Source organism: Macaca fascicularis, chromosome 4, assembly GCF_037993035.2.
Source record: "Macaca fascicularis isolate 582-1 chromosome 4, T2T-MFA8v1.1".
NCBI lineage: Eukaryota > Metazoa > Chordata > Mammalia > Primates > Cercopithecidae > Macaca > Macaca fascicularis.
The window spans coordinates 139956492-139982197 of NC_088378.1; the positions used below are offsets into that span (position 1 = coordinate 139956492).

The window sequence follows — 25706 nt, forward strand, 5'->3', positions numbered from 1 at the left end:
CCATTCCAGAGGCCCAGCCTCACTGTCATGCTCCTTCATCCTCCTCCATTTTCCCCTCCTTAGTTTCTCCCCTCATCAGTTTCTCCCCTCACCGTGTTGGTTCCCTTTCCAAATTCATCAATGAGGACCAGCGACTGTGCAGTGGCATTGTTCACTGCTTTTGCCACCTGCAGGGTGTAAGGTGGACAAGGGAAAGTTAGTATTGGAAGCCCGTATCACACTGACCACAGTTGGCCTGTGAATAAAGCTATATACGCGCCCTCCCTACTGCACTGCAAGTTCTTGAATGCTGAGGTGCATGCTTTGTTCATCCTCTTTGCCAACAGTGACTCACATGAAGCAAGGGTTCAAGAAATGTTTGTGGTATTGATTCTTCCTATCTCTGACCTTAGTGTTCCCCACTTTTAGTATAAAGGGTATGCAGCAGAGGGCATGCTTTCCTGTTATGAGCATTTTCAGGGGTTCCTTTCCCATTATCCTATCCCCTTCCTCAATCCCACCTCCCTTTGTTCCCTTTGACCTGGTTGAGATCGATCATGAAGGTGGAGAGGCCAAGGGAGATGGATTCACAGCTATGAATTCGTGTGAAGATGGCGTCTACTGCCCCAATTTCGGCCTCCTCTGCTGGTACAAAGCTGCCTACCAGGGCCATGAATGTGATCAAGCCTACCTGAATAGGGAAGGAGACAGGGCCTGAGGCTTAGTGCTGTGGGCTGAGGTGAAAGTGAGGCTCAAGGCATGAATGACAGATCAAAGAGAGATGGACAGGGTGAAACAGGAGAAACAGATACACTGACTCTGTCTCTCCTCCCCCAGTCCCAATCATAGCCCTGTTGGCTAATTTAGAATCAGTAAAGAGGCATGGGACGTGGGCAGAGACATACTTGGGAGTGGTGTGTACCTACTCGGAGACGGGTGAAGGAATTTAAGCCATGGAAAGTTCCATTAGAGCATGGCTCTCCAGTGGAGAATGAGAACACGTGAGGTGGAAGGAAGCACAGGGATGTAGGTGATGGTCCTTTCATGAAGAGCGGGGTCAGAAAATGGGAGAAGAGCTGCAGGAGACTGGGTTGGTTGGCAAGTAGGGGTGGAGTAGATGCAGGAGGTGCCAGAGGCCCAGGCTGCAGGGCTTCTCCTCACCTGTTTGAGGTATATGCTCTTCCCTGATGAGTTGGGTCCAGTGATGACTTTGACCCTTCCTTTGTCCCCACCACATTCTGTGGAGTTGGGCACAAAAGTTCGGGCACAGAGTTCCATCAGAGGATGTCTGCAGTGGGTGGAGAGGCACCTCACATGGCTGGTGGATCAAGATGGATGAACCCCCAGAAGATGTAGCCTTTGGGCCCCTCATGTCTATTCCTCCACCCACCTCTATTCTTACCTGCCATTCTGGATTCGTACCCCAAGGACCTGAGGGGAGTAACGCGGCCTTGAGTAGCCATAGTCCCGTGCAGCACTGGCAAGAGCCAGCAGGACGTCCAGGCGGGAGGCAAGGTCCAATACTTGGGTTAAGACAGCTGCTCGTGCCAGCACCTGGCACTGCAGCTGGTACATCAGCAGCGTCTCCTGGTCTGGGAGTGGGTGAGGGAGGGAGCTAGAGGTCAGCTCCAGGGGAAAGTGAAGAAGAGGCAGAGGCCCCTAGAGGGATCTGGAAACAGGTTGCAGATACAATCTGAGACCTCAAGACATTCAGAGGAAAAGATAGAGTCAGAGTGAGTGAGACAGAGAACAGGAAGAGAAGGGGCCTGTTGGAAGCATCTCCAAGTTGCCCACTCCCCTCCTTCCCCTGGCTGCTTTTTTAAAAAACATCTTACAATGCATATAACCTCTGGCTTCTCCTCACCCCGGATCTCACAGTGCAGGTCCCCCAGCAATGCATCCAGCTCCTTGGTTCGGGCACTACGATAGTGCAGCTTCTCCTCTGAGAGAAACTGGGTACAGTGGTTCAAAGCTGTGGGCTTTGCATCTCTTGGTCCTCCTCTCCTTCCCCATCTTTCTAACCCCACCTCCAGCCCCTAATCCTGACTTCTCTTTCCTTTGTCTCAGTGCTGGTAAAGCTCAGAATAAAACTGCAGAGGAGAGATCCCATATTGGGCAGTGCTGCTGTAGGGTAAGGCCCTCCCTCAGCTGCTGACTCATTTTCCTCATCACTCACCTTACAGAGGTTGAGGGTCTTACCATGAAGTCCAGTCCATTAATCTCAAAGTCACTGGCCTCTACCATGAAGGGCAGGCGAGGAATAGAAAGAAGGAAGCCGATCTGGGGAGAGTAAATAGGAGATACTCTACTCTCCTGCTTGGAGACTTACTGGACACCTCCCCTCCCTAGAAGGAGCTTAAGAGATCCCTGTATCCCCACAAAAAAGTGTTCATGTTCTTCAGGCTGCCCCACAAGTTTTCTTATCTACCAGTATGTCTGTCATCAGCCTAATATCTCCCCCAAAAGACCTCTGAAGGCTACACCCACTCTCTTGCCCTCACCAGAGGGATGTAGATGACACTGCATGAAGGAATACGTGAGTCCAGATTCTCCAGCTCCTTGCGGGCAACCTCAGTAAGGAAACTGGGAAGTCCCATCAGTCTTCGCTTTTCTACGAGGTTGGAAGACATGTAGTTATCAAAAGTGAGGCTCCTGCCCTGGTTGCTATGAAGATCCCCAGCTGTGGGAACCACCTGCCACGGATGGTACTCCATCACTGCGCAGGGCTCACAGGCCCATCCGCACCCAACACTCACTCTCATCAATTTCAGGATCTATGTTGGGGAGGACTGTGAAGCGATTTTCAGCAAGGCTGCCCTCAAAGTCCACCTGAGGAGATAAGTACTGTTTCTTAGCACCCGGCACCCTCTCTCTGTCCTGTTCCTCAGCTCTCCTTGGGCCCCAATTCTCCCTGCAGTCCTGCTTTAACTCTTATCCTCCAGATACTTCCCTGAAGTTCTGCCGCCTCCTGTCACCATCCCATTCTTTATCCAATTGACCTCAATATCTTCCATGCTTCCCCATCTCGCACACTGCATTCTCTCTCCCTGACCTCCCTGGGTGCACACTCACTACTTTCCCAATGAGGCTGGCAATATGGTGCAGGTCATCAGAGAACTCTTGGGCAATGTCCCGAAAGAGCTGGATGGACTGCGGCAGGGAGCGGCAGGCATCCCTCAGGCCCAGGGCACCGTACACAGTCTATGAGAGAAACACAAGTAGGACAGCCCACATCCAGCTCAGGCTGGGGTGGGGATAGGGACAGACTCAGAAGAACAAAGACCAGTAGGGAAGATCACAGTAACAAAGAGGGAAGATCTCAAAGGCGAAAAGAAACAGTGGGAGGCACTGCACCAAACACTGAGGCTACAAAGACAATCAAGATAGGGTCCCAGCCAGGCGTGGTGGCTCACACCTGTAATCCCAGCACTTCGGGAGGCTGAGGCAGGTGGATCACCTGAGGTCAGGAGTTCGAGATTGGCCTCACCTACATGGTGAAACCCTGTCTCTACTCAAAATACAAAAATTAACTGGGCATGGTGGCATGCACATGTAATTCCAGCTACTTAGGAGGCTGAGGCAGGAGAATCTCTTGAACCCGGGAGGTGGAGGTTATTATAGCAAGATTGTGCCACTGCACTCCAGCCTGGCCGACAGAGCGAGACTCTTGTCTCAAAACAAAACAAAACAAACAAAAAAAGATATGGTCCCTGTCCCAGATGTGCTCACAGTCTAGCAAGGAAGACAGAAATACATGCAGAAGATGTAAAAGTGAGGTGGTAGGTGCTTTGATAGAGGGTTGTGCAAACTCTAAAACAAAGGAGTTTATACAGAGTTGGGAGAAAGAGAAATTTAGCTATAAAAGGCCATGAATCTGTAATGATACAATAACAACAACAAAAAATCTCATTGGCTATCAGGGCCAGGCACGGTGGCTCACACCTGTAATCCCAGTACTTGGGAGGCCGAGGTGGGTGGATCATGAGGTCAGGAGATCGAGACTATCCTAGTTAGCACAGTGAAACCCCATCTCTACTAAAAGTACAAAAAATTAGCTGGACATGGTGGCGGGCGCCTGTAGTCCCAGCTACTCAGGAGGCTGAGGCAAGAGAATGGCGTGAACCTGGGAGGCGGAGCTTGCAGTGAGCCGAGATGGCGCCACTGCACTCCAGCCTGGGCCACAGTGCAAGACTCTGTCTCAAAAAACAAAACAAAACAAAAAACTCATTGGCTATCTTGGAGAATGTTAGGGAACTAATTTACCATATTGATAGCTAGTAAATAAAGGTGGGGGGTGCTCATTTCTGCAGCACATATACTAAAATTTTGAAGGTTACGGAGATTAGCATGGCCACTGGGCAAGGATGACGCACAAATTCATGAAGCGTTCCATATTGGGAAAATAAAAAAAGAAAAGGGCTGGGCACGGTGGCTCACGCCTGTAATCCCAGCATTTTGGGAGGCCAAGGCGGGTGGATCACGAGGTCAAGAGATTGAGACCATCCTGGCCATCATGGTGAAATCCCGTCTCTACTAAAAATACAAGAATTAGCTAGGTGTGGTGGCACGCGCTTATAGTCCCAGCTACTCAGGAGGCTGAGGCAAGAGAATGGCGTGAACCTGGGAGGCGGAGCTTGCAGTGAGCCGAGATGGCGCCACTGCACTCCAGCCTGGGCCACAGTGCAAGACTCTGTCTCAAAAAACAAAACAAAACAAAAAACTCATTGGCTATCTTGGAGAATGTTAGGGAACTAATTTACCATATTGATAGCTAGTAAATAAAGGTGGGGGGTGCTCATTTCTGCAGCACATATACTAAAATTTTGAAGGTTACGGAGATTAGCATGGCCACTGGGCAAGGATGACGCACAAATTCATGAAGCGTTCCATATTGGGAAAATAAAAAAAGAAAAGGGCTGGGCACGGTGGCTCACGCCTGTAATCCCAGCATTTTGGGAGGCCAAGGCGGGTGGATCACGAGGTCAAGAGATTGAGACCATCCTGGCCATCATGGTGAAATCCCGTCTCTACTAAAAATACAAGAATTAGCTAGGTGTGGTGGCACGCGCTTATAGTCCCAGCTACTCAGGAGGCTGAGGCAGGAGAATCACTTGAACCCTGGAGGCGGAGGTTGCAGTGAGCCGAGATCACACCACTGCACTCCAGCCTGGTGACAGAGTGAGACTCTGTCTCAAAAAAAAAAAAAAAAGAAAAAAAAAAGTGGGAGAAAAATCAAGCAATTTTCTGTATTTCTATATGCTTTCTATCACTTGGCAACCAAATAGATGAAAGGAAGTTTCTTTTTACAGAAATTTCTGGCTAATAAATGAAGAAAGAATGAGAGATTTAACTAATACGACTTTGTAATCGCTAAAGAATTAATAGATGGCTGGGCGTGGTGGCTCACGCCTGTAATCCCAGCACTTTGGGAGGCCGAGGCAGGCAGATCACCCACCTGAGGTCAAAAGATCAAGACCATCCTGGCCAACATGGTGAAATCTTGTCTCTACTAAAAATACAAAAATTAGCTGGAGGCCGGGCGCGGTGGCTCACGCCTGTAATCCCAGCACTTTGGGAGGCCGAGGCGGGCGGATCACAAGGTCAGGAGATCGAGACCACGGTGAAACCCCGTCTCTACTAAAAATACAAAAAATTAGCCAGGCGCGGTTGTGGGCGCCTGTAGTCCCAGCTACTCGGGAGGCTGAGGCAGGAGAATGGCGTGAACCCGGGAGGCGGAGCTTGCAGTGAGCCGAGATCGCGCCACTGCACTCCAGCCTGGGCGACAGAGCGAGACTCCGTCTCAAAAAAAAAAAAAAAAAAAAAAGAAGATTATAAAAAGTTACTGAAAAGGCAAACTGGCCCGGCCCAGCGCGGTGGCTCACGCCTGTAATCCCAGCACTTTGGGAGGCCGAGGTGGGCGGATCACAAGGTCAGGAGATCGAGACCACGGTGAAACCCCGTCTCTACTAAAAATACAAAAAATTAGCCGGGCGCGGTTGTGGGCGCCTGTAGTCCCAGCTACTCGGGAGGCTGAGGCAGGAGAATGGCGTGAACCTGGGAGGCGGAGCTTGCAGTGAGCCGAGATCGCGCCACTGCACTCCAGCCTGGGCGACAGAGCAAGACTCCGTCTCAAAAAAAAAAAAAAAAAATTAGCTGGGCGTGGTGGTGTGTGCCTGTAAGTCCCAGCTACTCAGGAGGCTGAGGCAGAAGAATCGCTTAAACTCAGAAGGCGGAGGTTGCAGTGAGCCATGATTGTACCATTGCACTACAGCCTGGCAACAGAGGGAGACTCGTCTCAAAATAAATAAATAAATAAATAAATAAATAAATAAATAAATAAGGAATTGACATATCAGACATTATGTTCCTCTACTTCCAAAACAGTATTGAAAAAAAAACCTAATCATGCTTCTAGAACTAAATATTAATTTACAGAAACTATAGAAGAAAGAGAAATGTGCCAAAAACATCTAGGAAATGCAAACAGCAAAATCCAGGCTAAGGGAAAACACTGTAAGACAAATAATAATCTAGTTTCTTCAACAAATTGCAAGGAGAAGGAAAAGAGAAAAAGAAAGAAAGAACAAGAGAGAAAAGATAGAGAAGGAACCTGTAGATTAAAAAGGACTAGAGCCATCATCTGGCTGGGCATGGTGGCTCACACCAATAGTCTCAGCACTTTGGGAGGCCCAGGCAGGAGGATCACTTGAGCCCAGGAGTTTAAGACCAGCTTGGGCAACATAGTGAGATCCTGTCTCTACAAAAAATAAAAAATTGGTCAGGTGTGATGGCTCAGACCTGTAATCCCAGCACTTTGGGAGGCCAAGGCAGGCAGATCATCTGAGGTCGGGAGTTTGAGACCAGCCCGACCAACAGGGAGAAACCCTGTCTCCACTAAAAATACAAAATTAGCTGGGCATGGTGGCACGCACCTGTAATCCCAGCTACTCGGGAGGCTGAGGCAGGAGAATCGCTTGAACCCAGGAGGTGGAGGTTGCGGTGAGCTGAGATCACACCATTGCACTCCAGCCTGGGCAACAAGAGCAAAACCCCATCTCAAAAATAAATAAATAAATAAAAGCAAAAAATAAAAAATTAGTTGGGTGTGGTGGCCATCACCTGTGGTCCCTGCTACTCAGGAGGCTGAGGTGGGAGGATCACTTGAGCCCAAGAGTTTGAGGCTGCAGTGAGCTACAGTTGTGCCATTGCACTCCAGCCCAGGTGACAGAGTGAGACCCTGTCTCAAAAAAAAAAAAAAATTTCAGATATTTGATGATATCAAATAATATAATTTTTAAAGTAAGATAACAATATTGTTATTCTTTTTTTTTTTTGAGACGGAGTCTCGCTCTGTCGCCCAGGCTGGAGTGCAGTGGTGTGATCTCGGCTCAGTGCAAGCTCCGCCTTCCGGGTTCACGCCATTCTCCTGCCTCAGCCTCCCGTGTAGCTGGGACCACAGGCACCCGCCACCGTGCCCAGCTAATTTTTTTGTATTTTTAGTAGAGACGGGGTTTCACCGTGTTAGCCAGGATGGTCTCGATCTCCTGACCTTGTGATCCACCCGCCTCGGCCTCCTAAAGTGCTGGGATTACAAGCGTGAGCCACCGCGCCCGGCCTGTTATTCTTTTTAAAAAATAATTTTCTTTTAGAAATTACCCTGAAATATTGGCCGGGTGCGGTGGCTCATGCCTGTAATCCCAGCACTTTGGGAGGCTGAGGTGGGTGGATCACGAGGTCAGGAGATCAAGACCATCCCGGCCAACATGGTGAAACCCTGTCTCTACTAAAAATACAAAAAAAAAAATTAGTTGGGCATGATGGTGTATGCCTGTTATCCCAGCTACTTGGGAGGCTGAGGCAGGAGAATCGTTTGAACCCAGGAGGTGGAGGTTGCAGTGCGCTGAGATCGCACCACTGCACTCCAGCCTGGGCGACAGAGCAAGACTCTGTCTCAAAAAAAAAAAAATTACACTGAAATATTTATGGATGACATTATATAATGGCTGGGCTTTGCTTAAAAATAATCCAAGAAAGCCAGGTGCAGTATCTCAGGCCGATAGTCCCAGTTACTCTGGAGGCTAAGGTGGGAGGATTGCTTGAGCCCAGGAGTTAGAGGCTGCAATGAAATATGATCACACCACTCCACTCTAGCCTGGGTGACAGAGCAGGACCTTATTTCAAAAAACAAACAACAACAACAAAACCCACAAAATAATCTAACAGGGGAAAGTGAGGGACGATATAGATGAAACATACTGTGCTGGGCACTGTGGCTCCCACCTATAATCCTAGCATTTTGGGAGACCAAGATGGGCGGATTACTTGAGGCCAGGAATTTGAGACCTGCCTGGCCAACATGGTGAAATCCCATCTCTACTAAAAATACAAAAATCACTCGGGTGTGGTGGTGGGCTCCTGTAATCCCAGCTACTTGGGAGACTGAAGTAGGAGAATCACTTGAACTCGGGAGGCAGAGGTTGCAGTGAGCTAAGATTGCACCACTGCAATCCAGCCTGGGCGACAGAGCAAGACTCTGTCAAAAAAGGGCAGGGAAGGGCAGGGCAGGGAAGGGAGAAAAAATAAATATATTGGCATAAGTTAAAGTGTTGAAACTGTATGGTGGGTACATGGGGGTTAATTATATTACTCTAAATATTTTTTACATTTTCCTGACTACAAAATTAAAAAAAAAGAAAAAAAAAAGAGGGAGGCCGGGTGAGGTGGCTCACACCTGTAATCCCAGCACCTTGGGAGGCTGAGGCAGGTGGATCACCTGAAGTCAGGAGTTCAAGACCAGCCTGGCCAACATGGTGAAATCCTGTCTCTACTAAAAATACAAAAATTCGCCAGGCATGGTGGCGGGTGCCTGTAATCCCAACTTCTCGGGAGGCTGAGGCAGGAGAACTACTTGAACCCGGGAGGCAGAGGTTGCAGTGAGCCAAGATCGTGCCACTGCACTCCAGCCTGGGGAACAGAGCGAGACTGTCTCAAAAAAAAAAAAAGAAAAAAAAAAAGAGGGTAGAATAAAATTGGACAGCATATCTAGGGCACAGACAGTCGGGAACACAGGCTGAGGTCTTTTACCTGGACTTCTGGGATTCAAGAAGGAAGGCCTTACCTTGTAGAGAACCTGCCAGTCGCTGACCTTGGTGTGGGACAACTTCATGCGTTTCAGAATCAGCTACAGTCAGACAAGGTTACAGCCACTGTTTTCCCTTCCCTCATTGTAATGCCCCTCAAGAAGCCCAATGCCCAGTATCAGCCCTCAACCTCCCTCCCCACCTCCCTGCCCTCCACCCTGGGCTCACCGGCACGTTCTTGATGTGACCCAGGAGCCGATGCAGCATCTGAGCCATGTCCAGATTCTGGGGCAGCAGAAAAAACTGAATGACGTCCAGACGAGAATTGAGTTCCCCTAGGTCATGCGTCGGACGTGTGAACCATAGCCTGGAAGTGAGGGTTAGGGTGGGGTTACGAGAAGTTACATCTATTATCATCTTGATCTCAGTTTGCCAAAAAGTGTGTCTGCAGTCCCTGGGGATTGTGGCAATATGTATCCACGATGTACTATGGGAATGTAGTGGCAAAGTGCAGTGTCCTACCCATTCAGGTGTGTTTACATGTATCTACTGAAAATTGCTAGATGTGGGGGGAGGGATTGCATTGGGAGTTATACCTGATGTAAATGACGAGTTGATGGGTGCTGAGGAGTTGATGGGTGCAGCACACCAACATGGCACAAGTATACATATGTAACAAACCTGCACGTTGTGCATATGTACCCTAGAACTTAAAGTATAATAAAAAAAAAAAGTAAGAATTTGCAAAACTGATTAGTTTCACTAGCAATAAAAACAGGGCAATTAAAAAAAAAAGAAAATTGCTAGATGTGAGCATAATTGTGTCTACGTATCAGTTTCAATGGATAAGATCATGTATCATTCCATGTATATAAGTAATGGAGCTTGTCAATATTTTAGAAGGACAGCAGTGTGTTGAGGTATTTGTGTGCCAACACTGCAGTTCGCTCCGCGGCTGAGTAAGAGACGGTGAGTCAGTATGAGTTTGTATGTCTGTATTTAGCTGTGAAAGTGTCTCAGGGTAATAGCAACAGACATTCGTCTTTTCATGTTCTTCCTGTGAAAACACAACTGTCCCATTAGGGATGGTAAGCCTTTAATTCATAATAATGGTCAACTCTGCAGAGAAAAAAAGGATTGGGGAGGGACATTTAAGGGGCTTCAACAATATCATCTTATTTATTTTTATTTATTTATTTATTTTGAGACAGTCTCGCTCTGTTGCCAGGCTGGAGTGCAGTGATGCAATCTCAGCTCACTGCAACCTCTACCTCCCGGGTTCAAGTGATTCTCCTGCCTCAGCCTCCCGAGTAGCTGGGACTGCAGGTACATGCCACCATGCCCAGCTAATTTTTGTATTTTTAGTAGAGTCAGGGTTTCACCATGTTGGCCAGAATAATCTCGATCTCTTGACCTCGTGATCTGCCCGCCTCGGCCTCCCAAAGTGTTGGGATTACAGGCATGAGCCACCATACCCGGCCAATAGTGTCTTATTCTTTTTTTTTTTTTTTTTTAAGACAGAGTCTTGCTCTGTCACCCAGGCTAGAGTGCAGTAGCACAATCTCGGCTCACTGAAACTTCCGCCTCCTAGGTTCTGGGATTACAGGCACCCGCCACCGTGCCCAGGTAATTTTTGTGTTTTCAGCAGAGACGGGGTTTCACCATCTTGGCCAGGCTGGTCTCAAACTCCTGACCTTATGATCCACCCGCCTCGGCCTCCCAAAGTGCTGGGATTACAGGCGTGAGCCACCGCGCCCAGCATGTCTTATTCTTAAACTGGCTGAGGGATGTATAGATATTTGTATTATTATTATTATTATTATTTTTTTTTTTTTTTTTTTTTTTTTTTGAGACGGAGTCTCGCTCTGTCGCCCAGGCTGGAGTGCAGTGGCGCGATCTCGGCTCACTGCAAGCTCCGCCTCCCGGGTTCACGCCATTCTCCTGCCTCAGCCTCCCGAGTAGCTGGGACTACAGGCGCCCACAACCGCGCCTGGCTAATTTTTTGTATTTTTAGTAGAGACGGGGTTTCACCGTGGTCTCGATCTCCTGACCTTGTGATCCGCCCGCCTCGGCCTCCCAAAGTGCTGGGATTACAGGCATGAGCCACCGCGCCCGGCCTATTATTATTTTTTTTTTGAGATGGAGTCTTGCTCTGTCACCCAGGCTAGGATGCAGTGGCGTGATCTCAGGTCACTGCAACCTCTGCATCATGGGCTTAAGTGATTCTGCCTCAGCCTCCCTAGTAGCTGGAACTATAGGTGTGTGCCACCATCCCCAGCTAAATTTTGTATTTTTTTTTTTTTTTTTTTGACGGAGTCTCGCTCTGTCACCCAGGCTGGAGTACCGTGGCTGGATCTCAGCTCACTGCAAGCTCCGCCTCCTGGGTTTACGCCATTCTCCTGCCTCAGCCTCCCGAGTAGCTGGGACTACAGGCGCCCGCCGCCACACCCGGCTAATTTTTTGTATTTTTAGTAGAGACGGGGTTTCACCGTGTTAGCCCGGATGGTCTTGATCTCCTGACCTCGTGATCCGCCCGTCTCGGCCTCCCAAAGTGCTGGGATTACAGGCTTGAGCCACCGCGCCCGGCTAAATTTTGTATTTTTAATAGAGATGGGGTTTTGCTGTGTTGGCCAGGCTGGTCATGAAATCCTGACCTCAGGTGATCTGCCTGCCTCAGTCTCCCAAAGTGCTGGGATTACAGGCGTAAGCCACCACACCCAGCCATTTGAATTATTATTATTAGTTTTTATAGAAACAAGGTCTTGCTATGTTGCCCAGGCTGTTCTCAAGCTCCTGGCCTCAAGCAGTCCTCCTGCCTTGGCCTCCCAAAGTGCTGGGATTATAAGCATCAGCCACTGCACCTGGCCCAATAGCATTATTATTTACATCTTTTTTTTTTTTTTTTTTTGAGACAGAATCTTGCTCTGTTGTCCAGGCTGGAGCAGAGTGGTGCGATCTCAGCTCACTGCAACCTCCGCCTCCCAGGTTCAAGCGATTCTCGTGTCTCAGCCTCCCGAGTAGGTGGGATTACAGGAGTGCGCCAACACACCCGGCTAATTTTTGTATTTTTAGTAGAGATGAGGTTTCACCATGTTGGCCAGCCTGGTCTCAAACTCTGGGCCTCTGGTGATCCACCTGCCTTGGCCTCCCAATGTGCTAGGATTACAGGCATGAGCCACCACGCCTGGCTAATTATATCTTTTTTGTGTGTTGGAGGTATTTCCTAATAAATTAAAATAAATTCATCACAGAAATAAATGTCTCATCTGTGTTTGTCTAATTCTGGGTACCCCTGTATCCTTATTGGCCATGAAGAGTGTGAGACTCTGTAGGGACTTGTGAGCCCACAAATTCTTTTCTACATAGAGCTAAGGATGCCATTTTATGTAAGAGCCAACATGTGTACACACTAGGGCCTGAAGCTGTGTATCTTACTTTGCAGTCTGTGGCCAGTTACTTTGGGTTAGAACACCCCAGATTAGAATGAAGCAGAGCATCCAGATGGCTTCAAGGGTGGGTTGCAGGTACCTCTGCTCCTTGGTCACTGAGGGCTCCCACCAGAACAGTGTAGGCCAGTCTGTAAATAGCCATCCCCACTTTAGAAAGCACTTGCGCTGCACTAAACACTTAGGTATCTCTGATTCATGTCCTGCTAGTACTGGGAAAGACTTCAGTTAAGCCAAACTCCGTAGTTTAACAACTGAGAAAATGAAATCGTTAAAAGATAAGCAACTTGCCCAAAGTCATACTGCCAATGAGAACAGCTAAGTCTCAAAATCATGTCTCCAGACTCCTAGGACAGTGCTCTTTAAAGCATACTGTGACATTCAGTAATATTCTTGGTGCCTTATCCAGCTTTTAGTTCTTGAACTCCTGGCCTCAAGCAATCCTTCTGCCTCAACCTCCCAAAGTGCTGGAATTACAGGCGTGAGCCACCACATCTGGCCCTATATTATTATTTACATCTTTTTGTGCATTAGAGGTATTTCCTAATAAATTCAAATAAATTCGTACATAGAAATATTAATAAATGTGTCACCTGTCCTTAGTTCATTAGATTATATGATGATTCTTCAAGTTATATGCTCTCATGCCCTATCTGATTCCATCTGGGGAATTTGCACTCCTCCCCCACCTTAAATCCAGCTCTCTTCTCCACTGAGAATTCTCTCCCTCCCATCTGTGGCTGAGATTAAAGATCTGCACCTGAAGCACTGGAGAATGTGTGGGTAATTAAATTCCTGGAGATGCTGATTACCTGATTACCCTGCTGATTACCTGGAGATGACCTCAGAGATTATCCTAAATTAACCCCTACAAGATATACATTTCAGCAGGAGATGAGGTAGGGGAAGGACTGTGCACCTGAGGCTAGCAAAGGTTTCCACTCTGAGTGTTTAGAGATGGTGTTACCAGTGTATTTGCCTTTGTGTTGTGCTCACACGTTGAGTGCTACTATGTACAAGACCATGTGTCAGACACTGAGGTAACAGGTATGGTCACTAGATAGAATTCATAGCTATGGAGGCAAGCAGATTCACTGACTGCTAATTCTAACCTGATGTGACAGTGCAACTAGAAAAACATAAACAAGCACTATGTGAGCACAAGGAAGGTGCACATCAACTCCTTACAGGTACCTGTAAAAGCCAAAGGGTAACAGTTGGGTTGCACCTTGAAAAGGATGTACTTTTTTTTTTTTTTTTTTTTTTTTAAGACAGTCTCACTCTGTTGCCCAGGCTGGAGTGCAGTGGGGCAATCTGGGCTCACTTCAACCTCCACCTCCCTGGTTCAAGCGAGTCTCCTGCCTCAACCTCCTGAGTAGCTGATAATAGAGGCACGTGCCACGACACTAGGCTAATTTTTATATTTTCAGTAAAGAAGTTTCACCAAGTTGGCCAGGCTGGTCTCAAACTCCTGACCTCAAATGATCCACCCACCTCAGCCTCCCAAAATGCTGAGACTACAGGCATGAGCCACTGCGTTTGGCCTAGATGTAAGATTTTGATAGGTACAGAACAAGGAAAAGACTTTCCAGAAGGAGCATCATAAACACAGGCATGACATGTTTCCATAATGGCAAGTGGCCCTAAATGACTAGAATATGAGTTAGATCCAGTAGGAAAGGACTTAGCAGGGGCTTGGGAAGGTAAACCTGGAAATTAAAATGGGTAAATGTGACGGACCCTGAACATCATTATACTGCTAAAGATGATAATCTTCATCCTGAAGGTAATGGGAAAACCTCCTGAGGTTTATGTTATTTTCTTTCTACTTAGGCTATTTAAAAAGTGGAGTGACGGCCGGGCACAGTGGCTCATGCCAGTAATCCCAGCAGTTTGGGAGGCCAAGGTGGGCGGATCACCAGGAGTTCGAGACCAGCCTAACATGGTGAAACCCCATCTCTACTAAAAATACAAAAATTAGCCAGGCGTAGTGGGTGCCTGTAATCCCAGCTACTCAGGAGGCTGAGGCAGAAGAATTGCTTGAACCTGGGAAGTGGAGGTTGCAGTGAGCCGAGATTGCGCCATTGCACTCCAGCCTGGGCAACAAGAGCGAAACTCAGTGACAAAAAAAAAAAAAAAAAAAAAAAGGAGGACATGCTTAATGCTTAGATCTCTGTTTTGGAATGACAGATTTTTTGTTTCTAGCTCACTTGAACTGGCAGAATGATAGGTATTTTAGAATGAAGAGTGGATTAGAAAAAGAAGAAGAGATGGCCAGGCGCGGTGGCTCACGCCTGTAACCCCGGCACTTTGGGAGGCCGAGGTGGGCAGATCACAAGGTCAGGATATCGAGACCATCCTGGCTAACACGGTGAAACCCTGTCTCTACTAAAAATACAAAAAACTAGCCGGGCGTGGTGGCAGGCGCCTGTAGTCCCAGCTACTCGGGAGGCTGAGGCAGGAGAATGGCGTGAACCTGGGAGGCAGAGCTTGCAGTGAGCTGAGATCGCGCCACCGCACTCCAGCGTGGGCGACAGAGCGAGACTCCGTCTCAAAAAAAAAGAAAAAGAAAAAGAAGAGATTAATTGGCCAGGTGCGGTGGCTCACACCTGTAATCCCAGCACTTTGGGAGGCTGAGGTGGGTGGATCACAAGTTCAGGAGATCAAGACCATCCTGGCTAACATGGTGAAACCCCCTCTCTACTGAAAATACAAAAATTAGCCGGGCGTGGTGGCGGGTGCCTGTAGTCCCAGCTACTCGGTACGCTGAGGCAGGAGAATAGCATGAACCCAGGAGGCAGAGTGCAGTGAGCTGAGACCGTGCCACTGCACTCCAGCCTGGGCAACAGAGCGAGACTCCATCTAAAAAAAAAAAAAAAAAAAGAAGAGATTAGAGGCAGAGAGACCAATTTGAAGGCAAAGGCAATGCTCCAGGTTAGAAATGATGATGACCAGAATTAGAGCAGTGGAAAGAGACAGGGATACCTGGGAGAGACATTTCAGGATAGAATCGATAGGACTCAGCGAATAATTAAATATGGGAGATGAGGGAGAAGCATCAATCCGAGGTTCATGGCTTGAGAAGGTGTACTGCCAGCAATGCCATTAACCAGCAAAGGGAATGCAGGAAAAGGAAGAGATCTGGTGGGCATCAGTTTGGATGCTCTGAGTTTGAGCTGCCTGTGAAGACTGCAGGTGGTGATACGCAATTAACATTCACATATGGAGGAGTTCAAAACTAGAGACGCAAATTTGAAAGTCATCACAGAAATTTGAAGTGTGTTTTCTATAACTAAAGATAACCATGCTAACATAGCCATGTGTTACATTAGCATTTTGTTTTGGGTTTTTTTTTTTTTTTTTTGAGACAGAGTCTCATTCTGTTGCCCAGGCTGAAGTGCAGTGGTGCAATCTCGGCTCACTGCAACCTCCGCCTCCTGGGTTCAAGCAATTCTCCTGCCTTAGTCTCCCGAGTAGCTGGAATTACAGGCACCCACCAATATACCCGGCTAATTTTTGCATTTTAGTACAGATGGGGTTTTCCCATGTTGGCCAGGCTGGTCTTGAACTCCTGACTTCAAGTGATTCACCCACCTTGACTTCCCAAAGTGCTGGGATTATAGGCGTGAGCCACTGTGCCCGGCCTTACATTTCATTTTTTCCTGCTGCTTGTATGTGTGCAAGTCTATGTATCATCAATGGGTATATGTGTACCTGTGCTGACAACAAAAAATGAGATGAGTATCAGCTACTACACAAGGCTGTCATAAGGATGAAAAGCATTTAAGCCAGTGCTCAGTAAAGGGCAGTTGCTTTACTACTCCTAGGTGGGGTGGTGTATGTGAGAATCTGTATACTGCCATTAGTAGGCTTTAGTATGGAGTGTGCATATGGAATTCATGCATTAGTGTGTAGTACGTGAGGGACCCACTCACCTGAGCAGCTTCTCTCCCCACTTACAGCGGCATCTGTTGAGGATTCCTGTGAGGGATAAGGCAGGGAGTGAACTTGTTACAAGGCAGGGACAGGGAATGGAATATGTGTATGTGTCTAAGCTGAGGCATCCAGGTCAGAGGTGCTGGTTGTTGAGGAAGGTGGCCTGGGAGGACACAAAGGCAGCCAAAGCTGGTGCCTGAACACAAATATGAGCTGGGATTACCATACATGGAGATGGGGGGAGGGATGGACACTCACAGGGACGCTTAGCCAGAAAAATACACAAAGCAGGCCTAGTTAAAACTCAAGAGCCGGCCGGGCGCAGTGGCTAACACCTGTAATCCCAGCACTTTGGGAGGCCAAAGCAGACGGATCATGAGGTCAGGAGATCAAAACCATCCTGGCTAACATGGTGAAACCCCGTCTCTACTAAAAATACAAAAAAAAATAGCAGGGCATGGTGGTGGGCACCTGTAGTCCCAGCTACTTGGGAGGCTGAAGCAGGAGAATGGCATGAACCCGGGAGGCAGAGCTTGCAGTGAGTGGAGATCGCGCCACTGCACTCCAGCCTGGGCAACAGAGCGAGACTCCATCTCAAAAATAAAAAAATAAATAAATAAATAAAATAAATGAAACACAAAAAACTCAAGAGCCCTGCCGTCCACCAAAAAATACAAAAACTCAAGAGCTGGCCAGGCAGGGTGGCTCATGCCTATAATCCCAGCACTTTGGGGGGCCAAGGCAGGAGGATCACTTGAGCTCAGGAGTTTGAGACCAGCCTGGGCAACATGGTGAAACACCATCTCTACTAAAAATACAAAAAAATTAGCTGGGTGTGGTGGTGTGGGCCTGTAGTTCCAGCTATTCAGGAGGCTGAGGTAGGATGAGGCAGGAGAATCACTTGAACCCAAGAGGCGGAAGTTGCAGTGAGCCGAAATTGTACCACTGCACTCCAGCCTGGGTGACAGAGCAAAATTCCATCTAAAAAAACAAAACAAAACAAAACAAAAACAAAACAAAAACAAAAAACTCAAGAGCCCAACACACATATGTAAAAAACTGGACGGCCGGGTGCGGTGGCTCATGCCTGTAATCCCAGCACTTTGGGAGTCCGAGGCAGGTGGATCACCTGAGGTCAGGAGTTCGAGACCAGCCTGGCCAACATGGTGAAACCCCGTCTCTACTAAAAATACAAAAATTAGCCAGGCGTGGTAGCAGGTGCCTATAATCCCAGCTACTCGGGAAGCTGAGGCAGGAGAATCACTTGAACCCAGGAGGCAGAGGTTGCACTGAGCCAAGATTGCACCATTGCACTCCAGCCTGGGGGACAAGAGCAAAACTTTGTCTCTCTCACACACACACAAAAACTGGACACAACTTACTGAGATATGAAACCATATGGATATTTGCGGAGATGTCCCTAATATACCCTAAAGCCAGAGACAACTGATAAAGACTATACAAATCAAATAGTTATGCAGTTACAAAGCTCTCCTCTATATACAAGGCCTCCCAAAGTCCCTAACAGGTACCCAACTAGTAGAAACATTCATACAAACCCAGGGAAGGAACACAGAATTGGTAAGGTAATGGCTAATATGCAACACTGTACAGTCACAAAGTATGGGAAGATGCTCAAGCTTGGGTGGTGGCAGGTACTAAGAGGTAAGAAGTTGGATTGGCATGAAAGAGATATCTGACAATGGGAGTGAAGTGGGAAGGGAGGCTGGAACACATCTTTGGAGCCAATTGCTTTTCTGGTAGGTCTTTGTAATGTGAGATGAGGGATGGGGCATACCTACCAAAGAGGCTGAGCCCCTCCTTCAGTCCACTGGCCACTTTGTATGCTGAGGGGTGAGACTCGCTCTTAAAAATCTGTAGAACACTGTCAAGGAGAAATGGAGGAGTTTGGGGTAATTTGGACTTTTGAAGGGAATAAGAATTGAGGACTGAGAAATGGAATGGGGACAGGGGATATCCTCTTGAGTTCACATCTTTTTTTTTCTTTTTTTTTTTTTTTTTGAGACGGAGTCTTGCTCTGTCACCCAGGCTGGAGTGCAGTGGTGCAATTTCAGCTCACTGCAACCTCTGCCACCTGGGTTCAAGCAATCCTCCTGCCTTAGCCTCCTGAGTAGCTGGGATTATAGGCGCACAACACACCCAGCTAATTTTTGTATTTTTAGTAGAGACAGGGTTTCACCATATTGGTCAGGCTGATCTCGAACTCCTGACCTCAGGCGATCCACCCGCCTTGGCCTCCCAAAGTGCGGGGATTACAGGCACGAGCCACCGAGCCCAGCCGAGATCACATCTTGATGTAAGGTTTGTCCCTTACTTTTCTTTGTCTCAGTTTCTCCCTATAGAAAGAAAGTTAATAGCTTTATGCTTTTCTTCCTCTCTTTCCCTCAAAGCCCCCCTTCCCTTTCCTTCAAGGAGAGAGATCTTAATAGCCCCAGGATTAGGGAAACTAGAGCCTCATTAGGATTACTGGGGCATTAAATTTAATCCTTCTCCCTCCCCAGAGACAGCAGCATGCCTCCACCTCTTTACCTGTAAGTGTCTTGATCTATGTTCACAAGATGAGTCCTGAGGACAGAAAACAAGCAGGAAGGGGGCTGGGGTATGAGGGGTCTGAGTTCATTCCACAACTGCACTTTCTTTGCCCTCCTTTCTGAATATTGTCCCAGTCTTCTTCCCAAAGTCCCATAAGCCCTTAGGTTCTCCCGGGTGTCCTAGAGCACTTGACCCACTGGGTCACAGCCACACCCACACCCCACCCCCATTTTACTTTTCAGGCCTCCCAATCCCACATTACTTTGGTTGGGGTTGGGGCGAATCACCTACAACATAAATTTCTTAAAGCCCAGGATGGGGACGCTGACATTATAGTCTTCCAGTTCAACCCCGATTCTTCTTCGACCCAGGAACTTCAGCAGCCCTCCAAGTGCTCGAACCTGGGAGGGGATCAGCAGTGGAATTGGGGTAAATCTTAATCTCCTGGGGGCTGCAGAGCACCAGGGAAAGTTATTATTTTCCAGGGCTAGGCCAGTACCTCCCAGAACTCAGCCCTAGCACTGAGGTTCTTGTGCCTTTCTCCAACCTGCCGCCTCCCAGACCTTATCCCCCAGGACCAATCTTACTGTGAGGAGGCAGTCAAAGGGAATAATGGAAGAGAGGAAGAGGATTTTCTCAGAGGCAGTCATGGAGTCTGGGATGAAGGAGTAGTTTCCAGAAAGGAGGCGTTGTTTGCTTATCTCCAGACCTATTTGAGGGAGGTAAGCAAAGTGAAAGGTCTTGTAGCTCAATTTTTTCACCCCATTTTAAGAATGAGACAATAGAAGCAAGAGAGATGATTTGACTTGCCCAAGCTCACACAGGCAGTTAATGGAAAGCTAAAGCAAGAACCAAATTTTCAGATTCTTAGTCTAATTCTCTTTTTATTCCACATATAATATAAAGATACTTGGCTGAAAGCACAGCCTGAGAAAGATAAATGGCTGAGGAAAGTAAGATATCTGTCTGGAATTGAGGATTTTGGTCAAAATGATAATATTAATAGAACTAGTAACACTAATCCCTTAATATGTAATTAGGATAGTACACTCCTGCTCTTACTGTAAACCTAGGAAGGTTATGGAAGTGCCTTATGGATCATAATAAGGGTCACTGAGGCAGTGCCTTTTGGTTTTGTGATAAAAGGCTTTAACTTAATGGGAGAAATTCCAACAATAAAATCTGTCCAAAAATTGTCACCACTCCTCAGGGGAGGCCCTCATCCCTAGACATGACTTGAGCAGAGGCTTCCCAATAAGCTGCATATTATTAAAGGGTAGGGAGCAGGAGAGATCTTGCGGGGACTGGTCATAGGGGTGAGAAGCACAAAGGTTTAAGATGACATAAGGCAGAGGGGAGATCTGTGATGATGAAGGTAGAGTTAGGGGGAAAGAATGGGACACCGGAACAGGGAATTATGCAAAGCAAAAGGAAGGAGATACCAAAATCCACACTTGGCAAAAATACGATTTCAGGTCTTTTAGGCTGTCTGTGCTCCTGGGAGGCTGTTGGGGAGGCAAAGAAAAGGCTATCATTCTGTACATCTCAGTCGTTCTACCTCTGTCTGACACTCCCTCTCACCCAATTCTAGCCCCCTGGAACATTCCATACATTAGTCCTTCCCCATTTTCCCTCTATCTTTTACCAAGTCCTTACCAAGCTTTCCCAGAAATCGAGTCATATTCTCATCCTGTTTGGCACTCGTAACAACAGACTGGGGATTGATCTCATCCAGAACTTGGAAGGAGAACAGAGATCAAATGAGTTAAAGGATCTCTGTCTTTGACTAAGAGAAAACCCATGGCCCTCCTCTTCCTACCCCTCTCCTTCTCAAAAACATTTCCTCCCTAGGAGTAGGAAGTGATCTGCACATCGGGAACATAGGCAGACGTTAGGAATGAGATTTAGAAAAGTAGTAAGAGTGGCGGGATGGTGGGAGGGAAGTGGGATGCTCTGGATATTGTCACTAAACTGTAAACCCCTGGAGAACAGATGTGACTGATTTGCCCAGGGCTGAATCTGAGGCACCTGAAACACTGTAAATACGTCATATACCTTTGTGGCCAGGCACAGTAGCTCATGCCTGTAATTCCTGCCTTTTGGGAGGCCAAGGCAGGCAGATCACTGGAGGCCAGGAGCTCAAGACAAGCCTGGCCAATGTGGTGAAACCCCATCTCTATTAAAAATATAAAAGTTAGGCCGGGCGCGGTGGCTCACGCCTGTAATCCCAGCACTTTGGGAGGCCGAGGCGGGCGGATCACGAGGTCAGGAGATCGAGACCATCCTGGCTAACACGGTGAAACCCCGTCTCTACTAAACATGCAAAAAATTAGCCGGGTGAGGCGGCGGGCGCCTGTAGTCCCAGCTACTCGGGAGGCTGAGGCAGGAGAATGGCGTGAACCCGGGAGGCGGAGCTTGCAGTGAGCCGAGATCGCGCCATTGCACTCCAGCCTGGGCGACTAAGCGAGACTCTGTCTCAAAAAAAAAAAAAAAAAAAAAAAAATATATATATATATATATAAAAGTTAGCCAGGCATGGTGGCAGATGCCTGTAATCCCAGCTACTCGGGAGGCTGAGGCAGGAGAATCGCTTGAATCCTGGAGGCGGAGGTTGCAGTTAGCCAAGATCGCACCACTACACTTCCAGTCTAAGTGACAGAGCGAGACAGCGTCTCAAAAAAGAGCAACCAAACAAACCAAAAAACAACCTCACAAATATTTGTTAAATAATGAAATGAATTAGTAAAAACAAAAGATGGAGCCTCTGTGAGGCAACTGTAAAATATATTGAGTCACTGCTATACTTTGGATGTGATTTGTCCCCACCAAATCTTGTGTTGAAATTTAATCCCCAGTGTGATAGTGTTGTGAGGCAGGGCCTAGCAGGAGGTGCGTGGGTGATGGGAGTGGATCGTTCATGAACAGATTAGTGCCCTTCCTGGAGTGTGTTGGTGGGTATGTGTGCGTGGTTCTCACTCTATTAGTTCCTAACAGAGCTGGTTGTCAAAAAAAGATTGGCATCTGTCTCCCCCTTGCTTCTTCACACCCTGCCTTCCCTTCTTCCATGAGTTGAAGCAACCTGAGGCCCTCACCAAACGAAGATGCCCAATTTTGAGCTTTCCAACCATCCAGAATGATGAGCCAAATAAAAACTTTTTTTTTGTTGTTTTACAAATTACCCAGACTCAGGTATTTCCTTACAGCAACACAAAATATGCTAGACAGTGAGGTGAGTTAATGTAAGTGAAACGTGGCTGGGCGTGATGGCTCACGCCCCTAGTCCTAGCACTTTAGGAGGCCAAGTTGGGCAGATCACAAGGTCAGGAGTTTGAGACTACCCTGGCCAACCTGGTGAAACCCCATCTCTACTAAAAAACACACAAAAAAATGAGCTGGGTGTGGCGGCACACGCCTGTAATCCCAGCTACTTGGGAGGTTGAGTCAGGAGAACTGCTTGAACCCAGGAGGCGGAGGTTGCAGTGAGCCGATTGCGCCACTGCACTCAAGCCTTGGCAACAGAGTAAGACTCTGTCTCTAAAAAAAAAAAAAATGTGTGTGTGTGTGTGTGTAACACATTTGCAATCCCAGAGAGCAGAGGAAATCCTGGTTCCGTCCCCACCTCTCTGGAGAAGCTTGAGGCTCTCGTGGTCTGGGGCATCTGGCATGAAGTGGATAGTGGAGTCACTAGTATCATAGTAGGCAATGCCCATGTATCCTGAATTCCACAGCACACACAGATGGATCTGTCCAGCAAGAAAGAAAGGAAACTACTATTGGAATCACTCCAGTGTAGGGTTTGCCATGCTTTATGTAATTTAATCATTTATCAAATATCTGAGATAGGTATCATCACCCCCATTTAGTGAATGTGAAATAGCCATTCAGGAGGTAAGAGACTTGCCCAGCTCTTCCCAACCCTGTTTTTGTTTTGCTTTTTTCTTTTTTTGAGATGGAGTCTTGCTCTGTCGCCCAGGCTGGAGTGCAGTGGCACAATCTCAGCTCATTGCAACCTCCGCCTCCCAGGTTAGAGTGATTCTCCTGCCTCAGCCTTCCCAGTAGCTGGGATAACAGGCACGCGCCACCACGCTCGGCTAGTTTTTGTATTTTTAGTAGAGACGGGGTTTCGCCATGTTGTCCAGGCTGGTCTCGAACTCCTGAGCTCAGGTGATCCGCCCACCTCAGTCTCCCAAAGTGCTGGGATTACAGGTGGGAGCCACCGCACCCGGCCCCCAACCCTCTTTTATTGTAACTTCCCATCAATTCTCCATTCAAGTTCCTACTCCCCTCAGAGACCTCGGCCAGCTCCTCCTCCTCCTCAACTTCCTCCTCCTCGGCCTCCCTGGGGCCCGCCACTGGGGCCGGGCTGGAGAAGCCAGAGGCCGCCCCAGGTCCCGGCCCCTGCGGTGTCCTGCTTGGGTTCACTCCTAAGGAGGCCATGAGCTTGGAGGCTCTGCGGATGCAAAAAGAGAGAGCAGTTCGGAAGCAACGATTCACGGAGAAGGCCGGGGTAGGCTGGTGCGCAGAATGCAAAGCACTAAGTACTTCTGCGACAGGGCTGCGTGGCAGGGCTGACGGGCGTGGAGAGCTGTGGGCACAGTGGGTGAATTTTCAGGTTTGTAACTAAAGTACAGATTGTGGGAAACTCCACGCGCCCCACCCTCATTCCTGTCACGCGGAGGTTGCACTTTGGAAGGAAGTGGTCTGAGGGCCCTGTGGGGCGATCGTGCACGTCTTATCTCTCTGCCTCTGCCAACCACGCGCCAGGACCACAGCCTCACGCTCTTATCTTCCTCCTCCCCCAGCTGCCGCCATTGCAGCGTTTTCCCGCCTTTTCAGTAACCTGAGTCGCAACAAGCGGGAGAGCGCCCGGCTGACCAACCGCCAGGAGCCTGCAGGAGGAGCGCGCCGGCGCGTGGGCGAGGTGCGCGCGCACGCCCCCCGCCCTCCTAGCCGCTATTGATTGGAGAGGCCCGGATCCAGCCTAGAGATCCGACAGGGCGAGGAGGAGAAGCAGACTGCCGTGGCTGAAGAATCTGGACGCTGATTGGCCTATTCGCCTTCGGGGCGGGTCCAGAACGTTCAAACTTCCCGCCCTCTGCCGTTGCTTAGCAGCCGGGCCTCTAGCCCTCACTGTTTCTGGGCTTTGATTGACGCAGTGGAAAGCCCGCGAGAAGGTCGGACGAGGGGCCGTAGTCTCTGTCCCTGGAAGGGGTTTGGGAGCGTTGCGGGAGTTTGAGGAGGAGGCCAACCTTAAAGAGCCAGAGGCGCTTTTTTTTTTCCCCCCTGCAACAACTCTAAGTTAATATTTGTACCCTCTGAGTTAATATTTATACAGAGCTTAGAACAGTGCCTGGCAAACAAAGTAAGACCTAAATGAGCGATGTTTCAAATAAGCGGAAACAAGCAGGACTCCTGCCTCAGCCCTCCTACCGTGCCTGTTTCTGGGTGCAGGGTATGACCACCCCCATAATGGCACGACGGGGCCTAGTTTATTATTTAAACCCCTCAAGTGGAGGTGGAAGCATTCGAATTACATCAAATTCTGGCAGAGAGAAGTAGATCTGATCAGAAGAACACCTACACCCCTATTGGGACATACCCATACCTCTTCGCACATCTACACACCCCTGAAGACAGAGGTATCATTCATGCATTCGGCAACTATTTATTTAGTGCCTATTCTGGGCCAGGGGATAGACTCAAAGCGGTGAACATAACGAAGTCCCTGCTCCATAAAGCTTATTTGTGCGTGTGTGTGTGTTGCTGGGGAGGTTAGGAGGGAGAAAGAAGGAAAGGAAGGGAGGGAGGGAGGGAAGGAGGGAGGGAGGGAAGGTAGGGAGGAAGGAAGGAGGGAGGGAGGGAAGGAAGGAAGGAAGGAAGGAAGGATATTCCCTTTAAATGCACCATCCTCTCCAGCTTTGTTCCTAATACCCTGAGATGGGGAGATTCCTCCCCAGCCCCCCAACCCAAGAAGTTAGGAAAGATGGTGGGGGTGAGATGACCTAGCTGTGCTAACCAGTAATTGGAAAATCTCCTCTAGCAAGAAAAGTGGGGGAACAGAGTTAAGGGCTGGGTTAATGGTTACCCCTGGCAAATTTGTTGAGCAATGGAGCCATAGAAACTTGGAGGAGGTTGGTGACAGCTCTGGGGAGTGTCAGGGAGGGACCCACCTTCCAATCAGGGGTGTGAAGAGATTAGGAACTGGTTTACCAAGCCCAGGAAGGGGAGGGAGTGGAAAGAGAAGCCCGGAGAGGGAAAGAGGAGCTACTGAGATAGGAGAAATGCAGGGGCAAGGAGGTGAGATGGAGGGAAACCTCTGATGCAGGATTTGGGGGTACAGCCCTGGCTCTGCTGAATGGTTTCAGGAGAGGGCAGTGTTGCCTGTCACCTGGTAAATTAAGGCACGATACCCGGTGGGTAGTCATGCCAGCCAGCCAAAGTCATTATTGATATCAAGGCAGCTGTAGCTATAAAGCTGTAGGAGAGAAAAGAGAGGCAGGGGAGAGGCTGCCAAACCTGTCTGATCTTCAAGCTGGCCCCATTTACTTAAGGCTTCTCTTGGACACAGACCAGTTGGAACAGGAGAGGACCCTGAGAAGTAGAGTTGCTTTGATCCCCTCCCCTCAGTGGGAAGGGGTCCTGTGTGCAGATTTTGAGGGTCACCATAGAGGGAATTCACACACATATAATCATGGAATCATATCCTTATAGG

At 48.4% G+C, this 25706-nt stretch overlaps 1 protein-coding gene and 2 non-coding genes across 14 annotated transcripts in view; 2 read left to right on the top strand and 1 right to left on the bottom strand.

Annotated features, from left to right (window-relative positions):
• Nucleotides 1–23904, bottom strand: part of MSH5 (mutS homolog 5) — a 25220-nt gene extending 1316 nt beyond the window's left edge. For 3 of the 12 annotated variants that reach the window (XR_012433985.1, XM_005553475.4, XM_074038470.1), the window contains exons 1-21: nucleotides 23835–23904; nucleotides 23288–23444; nucleotides 22614–22737; nucleotides 20651–20731; nucleotides 20437–20499; nucleotides 19582–19703; nucleotides 19286–19395; nucleotides 18992–19027; nucleotides 18244–18326; nucleotides 16441–16486; nucleotides 9288–9426; nucleotides 9098–9160; nucleotides 3052–3180; nucleotides 2736–2808; nucleotides 2481–2590; nucleotides 2179–2259; nucleotides 1844–1931; nucleotides 1382–1571; nucleotides 1141–1267; nucleotides 521–670; nucleotides 93–167 (exon numbers count right to left, since the gene is read on the bottom strand). Coding sequence is in view for 11 of the 12 variants with exons in the window: in XM_005553475.4 (XP_005553532.3) it covers nucleotides 93–167; nucleotides 521–670; nucleotides 1141–1267; nucleotides 1382–1571; nucleotides 1844–1931; nucleotides 2179–2259; nucleotides 2481–2590; nucleotides 2736–2808; nucleotides 3052–3180; nucleotides 9098–9160; nucleotides 9288–9426; nucleotides 16441–16486; nucleotides 18244–18326; nucleotides 18992–19027; nucleotides 19286–19395; nucleotides 19582–19703; nucleotides 20437–20499; nucleotides 20651–20731; nucleotides 22614–22737; nucleotides 23288–23431 (2034 nt within the window). In the remaining variant the exon portion in view is untranslated. The other 9 variants (XM_005553480.4, XM_074038469.1, XM_074038467.1 and 6 more) reach the window with 9 other exon arrangements.
• LOC135970735 (U6 spliceosomal RNA) lies at nucleotides 4274–4378 on the top strand. The gene has a single exon (XR_010586596.1). It is a non-coding gene; the product is annotated as a U6 spliceosomal RNA (small nuclear RNA).
• Nucleotides 4771–4875, top strand: LOC123573185 (U6 spliceosomal RNA). The gene has a single exon (XR_006697923.2). It is a non-coding gene; the product is annotated as a U6 spliceosomal RNA (small nuclear RNA).
• Nucleotides 23905–25706: the final 1802 nt, after the last annotated feature.